Genomic DNA, 15,093 nt, shown 5'->3' on the forward strand with positions numbered 1-15,093 from the left:
AGACAGAAATAACTTTTTTGGTAGGTAATACTGTGTAAATGGATTAGTGCACTACAGAGACGTGTTTTATAAAATGTATTTTGAGAGAAATACGTACTTGCTCTGTACATGGAAATAGAAAGCTCTACTGACATATGCTGTCTTACCCTCATTCTCCATGTTACAACTGTTTTACATACAATATGAGTAGGTTAGTTGCATCTATTTTTGTCCTCCCAGCTGTCTTGGTAAATGGCATCCTCTGAAGACTATTTATTGCTTGAAGCAATCTGCTGGAATGGCAGCAATCAAATGAATCTTTAATTCTTAAAATTAGTAACCTTTTCCTCTTTTCTAAACTTTTATTGAATTATTTTGATTACTTATAACCAAATACTGCATGTCTAGAATGGTAGGTTTATTTCCTTCTAAATACAGGTGATTTTTCATTGTAGTTGTTATGAAATAGAATGATCATAGTAATATGAAGAAAGAATAGTCACACAGTGTGAAGAAGAGGTATTGTATCTGTAAAAGAAAAAAAAGGTGTATTGTCAGCAGGAACAGACAAGAAAGATTGAATGGTTTGTCTTTTCCCCTCTGCACGTTCCAACCAGAGGAAGTGTTGAGATGGGGCATATGGGGACCAAAAGGTTAAACAGGGGTAACTGAGGAGATGGGAGAGACAAAAGTAGATTAGTAGTAGGGAAATAATCAACCCCAGAAAGAGGAAAAATGCGAAATTTCAGTATCATGATCTGTATTTATGTATTTAACTGTGTGAAGACTTCTGATGTGCTCCACTTCATAGCTTCTTTAAAGTGAATCTGAGCAAACAGGAATCTTAAATGTTATTGTTAACTGTAGTTAGCCAGAAAGTCCTGTTTGAGAATGCATAAATGAGCTTTTGCTTTTCAGGTCCTAGCTTGATTTCTCCCCCACCCTGAGTTTGTTTTTTTAAAAAAAAAAAAAAAAGCCACCAAAACTAAACAAAAAAATCTTGGTGGCAAAACGCTTATGGCCCAGGCAGAAAACTTTAGTGTATTTTGCTTTAGATCACCCTTTGCCCACAGATTGTGTGCCTAAAAAAGAAAGGCAATTAGTTCATTAGATTGTACTATAGTACCTTGAAGTGCCTTTATTTTCAAGGACATCTCTCTCATCCTGAAGTTGGGATGTGAATGTCATTAAAGAAAAAGAAAGGTTGTTAGTGGTGGTAGTGGTGGCAGTGGTATTATCCTTCTAAAATATTTAACTTGTTCAGACTCATCTGTACAAAATATGTTATACTGGTCCAGGTAATTGTTTTTCTTGGTAAAATGAGAAAGGTGTCAAATTTTGTATCAGAAAAACATTACATCTGAAAATCTAAAAAAGAGGTACTGCTGACCTTCACCAACTCTTGCTTAGATGCTCATAGCAAATTTTGAGATTTTTCTTCAGAATTTTCTACCTGATGCAGCTCAGTTGCTGCGGGAGGTAAAGTGACCCACAGGGCTGCTAATCATCTGGCTGCAGGAATTTTTTGAAGTTAGTTACCAAATGAAACACCCTGATGGAGTATCTTCATGGAGGCTACTGACTGAATTACAGAACACCTTGAAATAGGTTTCAGTGCATTTGGGGGGGTGGGGGGGGAAGAAAGGGCATAACAACCTTTCGTGTATTGCTTCATCTAAAAGCAAAACAAAAAGTAAGCTGTAACTCCAGCTACCAGCAAAAAAGATAAATGAAAGCCTGTGAAAAAGGCCATCCATTGCTTCCTTTTGCCATCTTGCAGCTGGAAACAATATTAGCTGTGCCATTCTGCATCCCACCTATGGCACCCTCCACATCGGTGACCTTCAACCAGTGTCTTGCAAGTGCTGGGAGAGCCAACACTCTCTGTAGTCCACAACACAAGAAAGGTGGTAGCTAAAAGTAAGAATAATATGAAGATTTGAATCTGCTGTTACCTGCAACTCAGTATTTGTTTAATGACCTATCATGTTTGTGTTCTTTCTCTCTTGTTCTATTTAGCTTTAAAAAAAAAAAAAAAGGGAAGGGAAATCATAAGTGTGGCCTCTTAGGCTGTGGTCTGTACTTCTTGTACAACCTCTCTTCCTGTCTTTATTGAGTGGCTTTGGGATTTGGTCCCCCATTCTCCATAAAAAAAATAAAAAAGCTGTCCCCTATAGTGTAATATGCTTTTAGAATAGCATTATGCAGCTAAAGCTTAGCAATAGAGGAGACTAGTTTTCAATGTTAATGGTAGTCTAAGAAGTCAATCAGTTTTCCTCTTATGCTGATGACTGAGATGTGGGAGTTTGTCTTGTTCCACTGGAGAACTGCTACATTTCATAATAGTTTTTGGAGCTTCAAAATTGCTGTCATCTTGGAAAAGCCAAAATGTCTTTTTTTATTTTTATTAGAAAAGCAATTTCTTTGGTATTTTTTTCTGCCATTTTATCTTCAGGTGAAATATGTTCTACGTCTTGGAAACCTCCTGTTGAAAGTGTTGTCAGATTCAGTATGCCGCTGGTACATTTAGACTTTAAAGCATTATCTGAAACGAACTGAAAATGTCCAGACCACTGCTACAAATCAGGCTCCTTCCTTGTGCAGAGCAGAGCCATGCTGCATGTTGATTGAGTTGGAAGGACGATCAGTCATCAGTCTCTGACAGGGAAAGTACTTGCTTATATTTTCAGATACTGCATTTTACTTGCAAATATAATCTTTAGGGAGGTCTGTAATCAGGCCTTTTGTTTGCTTTTTTGTTAGTCCAATCTAAGCGACAGGCCTTGCTTGTTTAGGAGAGTTGTGAAGCTTGTCTAGCCTTGGCCCAACTTTTGAACAGTTTAAGTTTGCTCACCTGTTTCAGAGCACCTCATTCCTTCCACCTGGAGAACTAGTTGGCTACAGTTGTGATCTTGGTGTGGTGAAATGCTGCCTTTCTCATCCTGGGAAATGGCAGTTTCTTCTTTTTTTCCTCTTTTTTTTCTCTTGTAATCTCCAGTGTCATGGTCTTTGCAATGTGGTCATAAAAGACTTTTTGGGAAGAGGTGTTGGCAGTGCTTTGATCTCCAACTTCAGCCTAGTAGAATATAATTTTTAGTGTGCCTTGTGGTGTGTCCTGCTCTTAAATAAGGCTAATGCTTACTGAAAAGATGTTAGGCAGAGCCAGGCTCTTTACAGGAGTGCACAGCAGGAGGATTAGCAGCAACGGACATAATTAAAATGAGATATTTTGATATCAAGAAAAGGTTTTTCACCATGAGGACAGTCAGGCGTTGGAACAGGTTGCTCAGAGCAGTTTTGAAGTCTCTGTCTATGGAGGTTTTCAAGATCCTGAGCAGCCTGGTCTGTTCTCATAGCTGACCCTGCCTTGAGCAGGAGGAGGCTGGGCTGGAGACCTCCTGAGATTCATTCCAACCTGAACTAACTACAATTCTAGGTAAGGGAAGGGGGTGTACAAGAAGTGAAAATCAGTATGTGGTACCTGCTTCGTCTAGTCCTCCTTCAGTCTCTCTTCCACTTCAAAACACAACTCTCATCCCCTGTGTCTTCTCTTCAGTTTGTCTAGTCAAGCAACAGTACTTTCTTGTCCAGAAGGATTTTTATTGCGAGTTATTTTTATATGCTTGTTGTTTCTGGTTTTTTTTGAAAGGCAGCATTGGCCTCCCTGATTCCTTTATACTTGTTGCAAATTACTCTTTGACTTTACATCTATGCAAGATGGTATGATAATCGTTTATTGTACAGCTGTGGTGTTGGAGGAGGAATGCTATGACTACCACATATGTGATTAGCAAAAGTAGACTCTCCCTTCAGAGTCCCCAGACTGAGGGCAGCGCTTTGAAGCATAGCATGAGAGGAAGCTGCTTAATTTTGATTTGTGTCTCTCTTTGAACTGCAGTTGGACAAGCTGGGTTTGGTATGTGTTTGCAGTTTTGTATATTGTCTTTCAAGGCTAAATGTAATGTTCTGGTTGCAATATGCCTCCAAAAAATACGAAGTTTTAGTTCAGAGAAGGGTAAAATAGAGTATTTTTTTTAAAGACTGTACTCATTGCTTCAGTTTTTAATACCCTTTGTTCATTTAAAGTTATTAACATGTTGACTGCATTTGCCTTTATTGCCCCTATGCAAATTGCTATGTTGATTGAGTTAATTTAAACAACCTGGTTGGGACCTCCAGGCATTACTATACTAGAAATGTTAATAATGAATCAAATAACCACAGGTGCCTCTTTCCCCAGCAACAGATACTCTCCTTAAAAACTCATTTGCTTTTCATGCTTGCTTAATTATTTAGGCAAGCAGCCATGGATGTTTCGCAGTGTGAATTCTCATCGTGTTCCAACTGCCCGGTCTTTGTCTTTCTGAAAGATAGAAGACCTTAATCACCGTCACCATTTGTAATATTTTTCCAGAATGCTGCACCATGGTCTTGAAAAATCTTTTTGGAAATTGCTCATAGTGAAAGAGTATTGATTTATAAATTTATGGAACTTACCGTCAAGCAAAAACTTTCATTCAACGATTGCAGCTTTATTTTTTTGCTACTGTCCAGAAGGTAAAGTGACCTGGTAACTTTATGAATGGGAGATTCCCTGTTTCCCAAAGAGAGTTTAAAGGTGTTAGACTGATGAACAGCTGAATTCCCAGGCCACTGGAAAGGAGGTATTTGTTGTTATTTCTAAAAGTGGAAGTATATTGGTATTTGTGAACACATCAGGCATGATGTGAAAGCAAGAGGAAATTATGAAAGGATAGGAGTCCCTATGGACGTGTCCCTTTGCAATCAGAATCAGATGACTGACATGTGAAATGAAAAGACTGTGTCTCCAAAAAATACTGTGAAGGGCAAAGACTATAACAAGTAGAAGGATCTTTTTATAAAGGTTTGACTGAATAATTGGAAGCCATTCCTTCTCCAAATGCCCCTTTTAACTAATATAGAGTCTGCTGTAACAAGAGCAGAAGGAACTATTGGTAAAGGACAACATCTTACAGAATCTTAAGTTCTCCGTAAAAATTAGGGGTAAAAACATTGTGTTGGTTTTTGTTTGGGTTTTTTTTTTGAGTTTTTTTTGCAGTGCCATGGTGAGCACATACTTTTTGTCTTGAATGATGTCTTCCTGCTGAAGAATCGAAGTTTGTTTGTTTGTTTTTTCTTAAAACAAAACAAAACCAAAAAAACCCAACCAAACCACAAACTCAGTGGCAGGTCTATATGTTTGTAAATTTATTCTGTTAAATGTGAACTGAAGGTAAAATAATACAGTAAAAACTATCAGGGTATGCAGATATCTTAAAATATCCCCTCTAACAGAGGTTAACACCATTCTCTGTACTAGGTATTGATGTTCAAACCTAGGGATTGCATCAAGTTTAGAAAATGTTAATATCTGATCAAAATACACAAAGGGAGAGCACAAGTCTTATGAAAGTGTATGAAACAATTGTTACACTTTGACAATTTTGATTGGGAAGGGTTGGGGAAAATACTGTTTTTTCAGTACTATACTTTTAAATTAAGAAGGGAGAACAGAGGCCAAAATCGATGTGGCAAGCTTTAAAGCTGCACCAATTCAAGTCGAAGCCAGAGACCTCCGTTTAGAAGGGCATTTTTGTTTGTTCACCATTCTAAGGACTCATATAAAATTAGGTTTTATGAATGCAAATGTCATATGGTTCTAAATATGGAGCATTAAGCTTTTGATGGATTGGAGTATATGAATTTTTATAAGAAGTTCTTAATGAAGAAAGAACTAGAAATTAAAGTAGTCCTCTAAATTAATTCTCTTAATTTTCTAAGCTTAATGGAGTGCAAAAAGACCATACAAATGATGAGAGTAAAGACAGACTCTATCTATATGCCTATTATCTACCATATCTCATCTGACACAGGGGGTGTGTGTGTGCATGAGTAACAATTGACATTAGTGACAGTGGCATAAAATTTTAGTGAAAGGGCTTGCTTCCACTAAAGCCAGAAGTTCTTAAATATCATGTTTCAGCAGTCCAATGCCATGACAGATTTCTCGGTGAGCTTTATGCCATCTTTAATTTCCCACTTATGAGAGATGCCTCAGAACCTGTGAATATCTGGTAACTTTTAAAGATGAGAAGCATATTGTTTGAGAGGGCCTCTTTTCTTACTGATTTGCCAGGAAAACTGGAAGCAATTAAATATTCCTGATTCTTTTTGTGACTTTACCTTGGCATTAAAAATGTGTGAGCTTCATGAGGAAAACAATATAGAGCATGTAATCCACTGTATATTATGCTTTCTTTCTAAATAGGTAGTAACCAGAAACTGCAAAGAAATGCTCTTTGTGATCAAAAGAAAGAAATTCCCTGATGTATCATTTCTATTTGAAATTTCTATTTGAATTTATTATTTTGTGTAAATGCACTGCCTACACCTTGAAGTTGGTCATAAAATACTGATGATGTGGGTGAAGTGGAAAAGCAGGTTACGTTTAAGTACATTACTTCTCAAATAGACCTGAGACTTTTATTTAGGCCAAGGAGAGGAAGATAAAAAACAGTCGTTGAGCAATTTTATTATGCATTTGTCTTTGCTTTAGATTTAATTCAGCACCCGCTTAGATTGCTAGAACTTCACTAAAAAAGTGCTTCTTTATGCCTCTTCATATTTTTTTGGTCTTTGATGACTGCGTTTATGGAACGCTTGCTTGGGAGGAGTTTCTTGGAGAGTGGCATGGTTTGATGGGGACAAACATCAAGCACTTGGATGTCAGAGCCAGAGGGAGGAGTACTACTCTGAATTTGGCGGGGGGAGGGGGTCCTAGACTAGAATGAAAGGATGGTAAATGTTAAGACTGTACTTTTGTATCTTCTAGACCAGTCCAACCATTGGTCAGACAAAGCATGGAAGATATTCAATACTTCCCATTAAATACAGAGTGAATTAACATCATATTATGTACGCTGGATTGGACAGTCACTTTCAGGATACATGATCATTCTGAGGATTTCTTTGAAGTTCTCGTTTTTAAAGTTTTTTAAACGTGAGAAAAATTCATGTTAAGAACGTTTTCCCATAAGGAAAAATTTTGAAGTGCTAGGAGAAAATGTGTCAGGGTTTTTTTTTGTTTGTTTGTTTAAATATATGTATTTTTGCTAGCTTGGTAGAAGCATCTATATACTTGGGAGGAAAGTTTGCTTTTCAACTAATGTTGGTAAAGCCCTTTTGTGAAACGGAAGGAGAATATACTTAGAAACAGGAGTTTGTATTTCCATAGGCTTGTACCGTAACTGACAACTCAGTTGTGTAACTGACTGCTTTAGTAAACACCTTCACTATCCTGGCATAGGAAAGAGAGGGGCAGTTCTGTTACCAAAAAGCAATAGGGTACATGCTATCCTAAAAAAAAAAAAAAACAAAAACAAAAAAAAAATCTATTTGCGGTGTAGGAGGATGAAGGTTTTTTTTCTAACAACTTTGGCCTTTATATGTGCCTTGGGGGAGGAAGGTGTTCATGGAGCTTCGTGGGAACCTTTGGGGCTGATTGGGAACTGAAGTATATCCTGCCTTTCTTGCTGACCACAAAAACACATCTTAAGATAGTGAAAGAAAACTTCCTCAGACTTCTAAAATACAAATGTAGTTGCCTATGCTATAAATTGCAAATCAGAGTATGAAGAGTAACTCCTCCCCTCAGTTTACATCCTCCTGAGTGCAGCAGGGGAGGGGAGGGAAGCAGGGCTCTGTCCCTGGCTCCTTAGCAGCTCTGGTGTGGTTTAGGGTTTTTCTGAATTTATTTATCTTTTTATAAAGTAGGGTGATCTGGGGCAATGTCCAAACAGTAAGAAATGACAAATAACCCTTGGGGCATGTAGCACCACCCCTTGCTTTGGTGGAAAAGTTTGGTGTGTGCTTGTGCAATACTTAATTATCCCACTTCACATGATCATACAGAGCTGAAATTTGCACTAACTTGTGAGTATTTGCTCAGGTTTTGTTATGTTACAAGACAAATGACACTTTATATATACTGATATTATATTAAAGTCTATTTAATGCTTTAAGATGTTAGGCAATTTTTCAGTTGGCACCTACGTACTACAGACAACAGTGAGCCTGCTGATGAGCATGATGAACAACTTTTTGTAATTTTTCCAGTATAAACTTACGCTTTGATTTACAATACTAATTTGTGCAGCTTTTGACAAGCACCAAGTATTATTCTGTACCTATGAATATTGCTTGTATTACTTCAGTTAATTTTTTTTTAAAGCAGGCTGTTTAAGATTTCAAAAGTGTAGGTTGTTTTCCTTTCTGCATAAATGTTCTATTAAAAACATTTGTGGTTTAAGATTTAAATAATTTTTTTTTCTTTTAATAGGTGAATGTCTATGTGCTGGGAAAAACTTTCCTTCTGTTGGCCAGAGAACTCTGCATAAATGCTCCAGCCATAGGTATTTTTTTTATGAATTGACTTTTGAGTATTTTGGTATATTTTCTGCATGGTTACTTTAGAAGAATATATATGTATGTGTGTATATATACGTAGTATTGTGTGCTAAATATCAAACTGGTAACTTAAAAATGAAGCTGGAATCAGTCCAGGCTGAAGAGCAGTGCTGACTGTGAGAGCCTTTTCTCCTTTATATAGGACTTTCTTGGGAGCTAGATGCTCTTTTCTTTTACAAATAATTTTGTTGTCTTCTCTGAGAATAGTTCAGGCTATACTAAGACAATGGGCTGATGTATAATAAGTTTGTGTGCGTCTACAAGTTTGCACAGGCCTGTCACACTTCAATTCCACAGAGATGCAACATTTGATAAATATTTGCCAAATTTACTATCTGTCCATCACCAATAGCTGAGGCGTTCAGTGCTTGAAATACAAGTGGCTTGATGGAAAATGAGGAGCAACTTTTTCCAAGCTTTTTAATTAGTAAGTCATCACTGAAATTGTAACGCAGTGATAGGAAGATGGGTTTTAACCTGTTAAAGGGTAAAAAAAGCTGTTGTCTGGGCTGTAGCCTTCTAGGCCAAGGGAATTCATGCCAATTCCAGTTAAAAGAATGAGTTTATAGACAGGTCTTGTGACTGTTACCCACCTCTGTGCAGGAATTTTCTTCCTGTATCTTTACCCACTCTCACTCCCACTCTCCTTAATCTGTACCGAGAGAATCAGATGCCTTTTGTGTTCAAGAACACCAAACACGCGCAGCCCTTCAGATGTACTCAACTGGGCACGTAACTGCCTGCCTTTCCAGCAAGAGAACCAGCAGCTTGCATATGAAGCATCGTCATAAGGGCATCCAGGTAGCATTTGGCAGTGCGCAGCCATCAGCTGTCGTGGTGTGCTGGCTTTGTTAGCATAGCTTGAGGTCTGGTAAGAAGGTCTTGTTTTCAATAATTTGATTGCTGCCTTATTACTTTTTTTTTTATGAGAGAACAGGGAGAATTTGTATTGCAGCTTAGTTTCAAGGTGAAAATTAATGCAGCTTAGGAAAAGGTAAACAGAAAACCCTTCTAAATTAAATGTAGAGGTACTTGTTATACATGGAAAAAAATATTGGTTTAGACTGCTGTTTGAGTATTCTTTCCAAGGTCATTGTAAGAGAGATTTATAAAAAACAGTAAGTATTTATAATTGGCTTATCTGTAATGCTTGTCAGACACTTGAGAAAAACACCTACTTTTATCACTCTTTGAGAAAAGTTAAGGGTACTAGCAATAAAATGACTGCTGATAGTGGATGGCACTATGTTTTTAGAAAAAATAGAGGGGGAAGAAAGATCCAGCAGCTTTTGTTTAAGGTGGCTTATTTCTAATCAGTAATTCTGAGTGAACTTGAAGACCACGTTGCAAGTATTTCTCTAATGTCTGCTCCTGAATGTGAGGCTGGGATGTCTATTTAGATAGTGGTTGCTAGAATTACAGCTCTGGGCTAAATCTGTGATAAAGCCTGTCACTGCATTAAGCTTCATCTGTATGTCTTGACTCTGGCCATTCAAGTGGGGTGCAGTTTGACAGGTGCAAGGGTCAGTGTTGCTGTTTGCTGGGCAGGCTGTGGAGGTTAATGCAGATGATGTGCATGAATCGGCGTTAGAGGCTTTCAAATATAGCCACAGGATGACTCTGATCAACTTTGAACACACTCATGGTTTTTTTTTCTCTTCAGCTCAGGCAACATGCAAAACCCCGTGAGCTTTCATGTATGTCAGGTCCCTTTTTTGTGAAGGAAAACGAAGGCTGCTGATGGATAGTCTCAGTTACCAGGCAAGGGAACCTTCCTATTTGCAGTGATAGCTAATGCCCTCTGTAGATGCACACAGGGGACAGACTACAATATCATCACCCCTGTTAACTGTACTGTAGATGAATTAACAGACACAAGCTGTAACATCAGCAATGATCAAGTACACAGGATTTAGGGCAAGTAAAAATGTTTTATATTTCACAGATTCATAAACTGCTCTAGTTTAGAACATTCTGTTTAAGTCAGCTGCAGTCTGCAAGTTATCTATATACAAAATAAATGCACAGTACGTGCGAAATTTAACATTTTTCTGCTTGTTGCAGTCTTAATAATTAAGTCATAGCTTATGAATAAATAAAATAAGATTAAATTCAAGAGCATTCCTTCACTTATTTGTATAGCCTGATGTAGCAGATAGGTAAGTAGCGTAACATTCCATACTGCTGCAGAGTTCGTAGTAAAATTGAAAAATCCCTTAATGTGCATCGTTGCAGTATTGGAATACAATCAAGGTGAAATGCATCATGCATAGAAAATGAGCTCAGGTATTTGTCCTCCTTGTACTCCAGTTCCATTAGTACTGTCCGAGGAGCACTGGAACTGGAACGTCACTTTCCCGCACTGCACTTCAGTCATTCCCTCTTGCCCAAAGTAACTGAGTTCATTACCGTCAAGAATAGCACTTACATTGTAAAACGTGTCTTGCTCAACCTGCACAGGGTGTTCAAACCACACAGAGAAAGTGTTACTGGAGCCGTCGGAGGTAAACTTTGTCAGATTTTGAGCAAGGACAACTCCTAAGCGCTTCAGTTCGATTTTGACGCTGTATTCAGCTTTGCCACAGCTCGACCCATACAATCCCAGTCCTGCTATAAATATCCGTTTGTCTACGGCAAACTGAATACTGTCACATCGCCCTCGGTACCTCCACTGATTGCTGCGATACGCAGATGACTGAAATCGATGGCATCGCTGAGGTACGAGTCCTTTTCTTTTTGTCAGTGGAAACTCTAGTTTGGGTTTATTCGCGGCCGTGTACCATAGGAATATGTTGTGAGTTTCCTCAAGGGTGAGGATGTCAGACTGGGCAGCTCCGTTGGCAAACTCTTCCAAAGTCATGGTCGGAATCCGCACCAAGTACAAAGCTTTTCCCAATACATTCCTCTTGTTGCGCGGCGTAACCGGGAGCCCTTGCCTTTTGCATTCAGCCTCTGCCCAGTTGAGAACGGCCTCGAAAACTACCACTTCCTTGGTGTTGAGCGCCTCCCGGGTTACAATGATCTCTAGTGTTTGTTGGTCTATCTCACAGAAGCCCTCTGACTTCAGTGCCATTTCTGCTTGAGCATCAATCACTTCCCAGCAGCGCTGCGTCAGCTCTGGCTCTTCAAAGAGCCTGCTCTGAGACAGCAGGACACAAGCGTTCTTCGCTTCTAAACTGGTCTCCAGAAAATTGACACAAGCCTTTGCTAGGGCCGGCACGATGTACTTCTTGGCAGCGTATAGCGTAGCCAGAACTGTGTCAGCTTCCAGGTCTATTTCGTCACTATACATGTATCTAGATGGGAAAAAAAATAAGTTTCTTAGGGGGGAAAAAAAAATATAGGCCATGAAAGATTGATCTCTAGTCATCTTTGCTGGCAGTGAATCTGACATTGAGTATTTGTCAGCATACTAAGTAAACAGTAATAAGTGCATATTGCACAATGCCAATTAGGAGATGTGTATTTTACAAGCTACTTTGATTCTGTCCATGTAATTAGTAGACTCATAGTGGCCACTTACTTTAATAGGATTAGAAAGGCTGCAGGTTCCACATCTGGTATATGGATTTCAGATTTGACCTCTGCGAGATCGCCATAAAACATAGCGTAGAAGACAGAGCTACCAACTGCCAAAACATACTGGAAAATAAAGAGAGAGAAGCCTCAGTAATGTGTACCAGTGATAGTCGAGCGTGCTGGCTTTCGATAAGAGCTACGCTTAGGGAAAGTTAAAAGCTACAGTGGAGGCAGAAGACTGCCTTAGACTGTTCCCTTTAATTGCAGTGTATGTGAATTACTTCTGGGATTAGACGTCATTAGAGGAGGAAAAAAAAAAATGGAACCCAGTGGTAAGGCAGGGGGAGAGGGCGATATGCGCAGCGGTATTAAAAAGCCAAAAATTATCTGCACAAACCTTATGGGCAGGAACTTTCTTGGATGCCCCCGGCGGGCCCACGATGAAGTGAACGTCAGCCATGAGTTCGTTATTGAACATCAGCGCGTTCCTGCAAGCCAGGGGAGGGGGGAGAAGCCCGGTTAGCAGCGGGCAGCCCCCCGCCCGCCGCTCCCGCCCGCCCCGGGGCCGCCCCGGCCGCAGGTGCGCGGGGGCCGGGCCGGGCACCGCTCCCGCCCGCCCGGGGAAGGGGGGGGGGGGTCCGGCGGGGCCTGGCCCTTACCTCTCCCGCAGGGTGGGATGGAAGGACTGCCAGTTGGCGCTCTCCAAGTTGTTGTTGTTGAGGTTTTGGAGCTGGGGCGGCGGGGGCGGCTGGGCGCTCTGCTGGAGCTGCAGGGCGTTCTTCTTGCTGTTGGCAGCGGTGGCGGCGGCGGCGTTGCTGTTTGCAATGTTGGTGTTGGCGCTGGCAGGGTAAAGTTCTGCAGCCATCTTCTTCTTCAGGGACAGGGGCACTATCTCATAGCATCCTGGCACCTTGCCGTTTGGCCGCACACTCTTTTTGGACTTCTTTAAGGTCTCTGGAAGCAGAAGAAAAAAAGTCAAACACTTCATGATCCTGCCATTGAGGCAACCATGGGGCAGTGGCATGAGCAAGAGAACTAGCAAATCCCAAATGCGAGTCCCACTATTTGGATATTTTGTGTGCTTCTAGCTGCAGGGCGGCTTTTTTTTTTTTTTTTTTTGGTTTATTTTTGGTGTGTGTGCGCGCTCTTTGGTTACAAGCCCGACGCACCTTTCCGGGGGGAAAGGGACGATGCTGTACCGGATCGGTGCCAGCGCTCACCTTGGCTTGAAGCGGGGGGTCCCAGCCACCACGGCACTGCCACGACGGCAGTGGGGAACCCGAGCGGGGCTGGCGGGCAGTTCCTTCCCCCGAGGAAAGAGGCGAGAAAAAGAAAAAAGACCAAAAAAAGCCAAAATCCAGCAACACAACCCCACAAATCCAGCCGAGGCGGTGGGTCAGGAGCGAGAGTCAATCCACAAATCCTCCGAGTGCAGCAGCCCGGCGAGGGTGAAGCGCAGCCAGCCGCCCGATCCCCGCTGCCAGCGAACCGCGCTCCGCTCCGTCCTTCCCCGCCCGGCGGGGGCACATCCGCGGCGGCCGCGCCGGGCCGAGGCGAGGCGGCGGCTCTCCGCAGTCCCGCTCCCGGCCGGCCCCGCTGCCGCTCGCACCAACTTTTCCTCCTCTCTCCGCGGCGGCCGCCTCCTCCGCCCCACGGCGCTGCTCCTCCCGCCCGCGTCGGGGGCGTCGCTGGCCGCGGGGCGCCCCGGCTCCTCCGCGGCGGGCGGGCGGGCGGCGCTGCCCTCGGCGCTCCCCTCACGGCGGCGGCGGGATGCGGCGCTGCGCGGCTCTGCCGGGCCCTGCCTCCGCCTCCCGCCCTAATAGGCAGCCGCCGCGCCGCGCGTCACCGCCGCCCGCGCCAATGGGGAGCGCCGGAGCGCGGCGGGGGGAGCCGCCCCCCGCCCCGCCGCCTGTCAATCTTCCGCCCGCCCCGCTGCCCCCCCCCAGCCGGCAGCGGCAGGGAGCCCGCAGCCCCCCGCCGCCCCCGCTCCCGCCGCGGGAGCGAGCGCGGGAGGGACGGGCACGGGCGGGGGACCGGTCCCGGGGGCCGGCGGGGCGGGGCGGGGCGGGCGGCCCCGGGTGCGCACCGCCCTTCCCGGCCGGCCCGGGCGGGGGCGCCGCCGCGCCGCGCACCGCCCCGCTCCGCTCCGCTCCGCTCCGCTGCGGCCGCCGCGCAGCTCGGCGGGGGGAGCCGGGCCGCCGCGCTGCCCCGCCGGGGCCGGCGCCTGGGGCGGCTGCGGGCGCGGCCGGGGCGGAATGACTGAAGTCGGGGGAAGTTGCAGGGTTTTTTTTATTTTTCTCCTCCCGTTTTTTTCGCAGCCCCGAAGCCGCCGTGCCCCGGTTGTGCGGGCCCTCCCGGCCTGGGTCCCCGCCCGCCCCCCGGGGCTGCTTCAGCGGGGATCGGCCCGCGGGGCTCGGCTCCCCTCGGTCCGCGGGGCTGGGCTCCGGCTCCTCTCCCCGGTTACCTCTTTCGGTGGGGAAGTCACGCTTTTAAGCAGTTTCCTAGGAATTTTCCTATATTCCTGCTAATGGCTACGTGGCGTCGAGGTGCTTCCAAAAGCCCGAGTCCCAAGCCGCCACCGGGGTAGGGAGAGAAGGGAAAGTGTTCAGAAAAACAGTGGCTTCTTTCTTAAAAAATAACGTTTTTCTTGCTGTCTGCTCACGGCCCCCGCCGCCCCCGTTGAGGAGAGCCGGCGGGTTGTGCCCCACCTGAACTTGCGCTCTGCGGTGCGCGGGTCGCGTCCCGGGGTCTCCCTGGGGGCGACGGGGACGGGGCTGGGAGCAGGGCACCCGCCGGGCCTCCGTCCTGCTTTCCGACGCGTGAAAGGATCAAGGCGTGTGGGTTGTACAACTTTTAAACCAATATTTTTTCTATTTTTTGAAATGTTTGCATCCATGTGGAACACGTTTATGTTAACCTTGGCCCTGTATTTAGTTTATATATCGGTAGTATTGCATTTATGGCCTCTTTAAGGTTTTTCACTTAAAACCAACCTGCGTATTCATTTTCTGGCTGTTTGGTAGCTTCAGAATTTAAATTAACGATGTGCAATGTTTTGTCAAATGACCTGTGGGCACGAATGCTAGCAGAAATGTCTGAACAGCTACA

The 15,093-nt window shown here is 43.6% G+C and overlaps 2 protein-coding genes across 6 annotated transcripts in view; one reads left to right on the forward strand and one right to left on the reverse strand.

Moving 5' to 3' along the window:
- The window catches only part of BRF1 (BRF1 general transcription factor IIIB subunit), a 175,139-nt gene that overhangs the window by 68,805 nt on the left and 91,241 nt on the right, over nt 1-15,093 (forward strand). For 3 of the 4 annotated variants that reach the window (XM_082318545.1, XM_082318548.1, XM_082318547.1), the window contains one exon: nt 8,339-8,411. In XM_082318545.1, the coding sequence (XP_082174671.1) occupies nt 8,339-8,411 (73 nt within the window). Of the gene's footprint in view, nt 1-1,759; nt 1,887-8,338; nt 8,412-15,093 lie in introns of all 4 variants that reach the window. The other variant, XM_082318546.1, reaches the window with a different exon arrangement.
- On the reverse strand, nt 9,321-13,701 carry BTBD6 (BTB domain containing 6). 2 transcript variants are annotated; one of them, XM_082318552.1, is made up of 5 exons: nt 13,206-13,701; nt 12,645-12,939; nt 12,383-12,473; nt 11,990-12,108; nt 9,321-11,762 (listed from the first exon to the last, which is right to left on the reverse strand). In XM_082318552.1, the coding sequence occupies exons 2-5, from the start codon at nt 12,848-12,850 to the stop codon at nt 10,730-10,732; spliced, it is 1,449 nt and encodes a 482-aa protein (XP_082174678.1). In that variant the 5' UTR covers nt 12,851-12,939; nt 13,206-13,701; the 3' UTR covers nt 9,321-10,729. The 2 variants fall into 2 exon arrangements, with proteins under 2 accessions (XP_082174678.1, XP_082174677.1); XM_082318551.1 differs by lacking the exon at nt 13,206-13,701 and having other exon boundaries at nt 12,645-13,190.

This window comes from Platalea leucorodia (assembly GCF_965183815.1).
Source record: "Platalea leucorodia genome assembly, chromosome: 7".
Taxonomy (NCBI): Eukaryota; Metazoa; Chordata; class Aves; order Pelecaniformes; family Threskiornithidae; genus Platalea; species Platalea leucorodia.

What these genes read in the sequence shown, in the direction of transcription:
- BTBD6 (XM_082318551.1), bottom strand. Translation starts at nt 13,009, where the DNA reads ATGCCACTGCCCCATGGTTGCCTCAATGGCAGGATCATGAAGTGTTTG. An exon ending in AGAAAGTTCCTGCCCATAAG is followed by an intron (nt 12,109 to 12,382) that starts GTTTGTGCAGAT and finishes TTTATTTTCCAG; the next exon opens with TATGTTTTGGCAGTTGGTAG. An exon ending in GCCTTTCTAATCCTATTAAA is followed by an intron (nt 11,763 to 11,989) that starts GTAAGTGGCCAC and finishes TTTCCCATCTAG; the next exon opens with ATACATGTATAGTGACGAAA.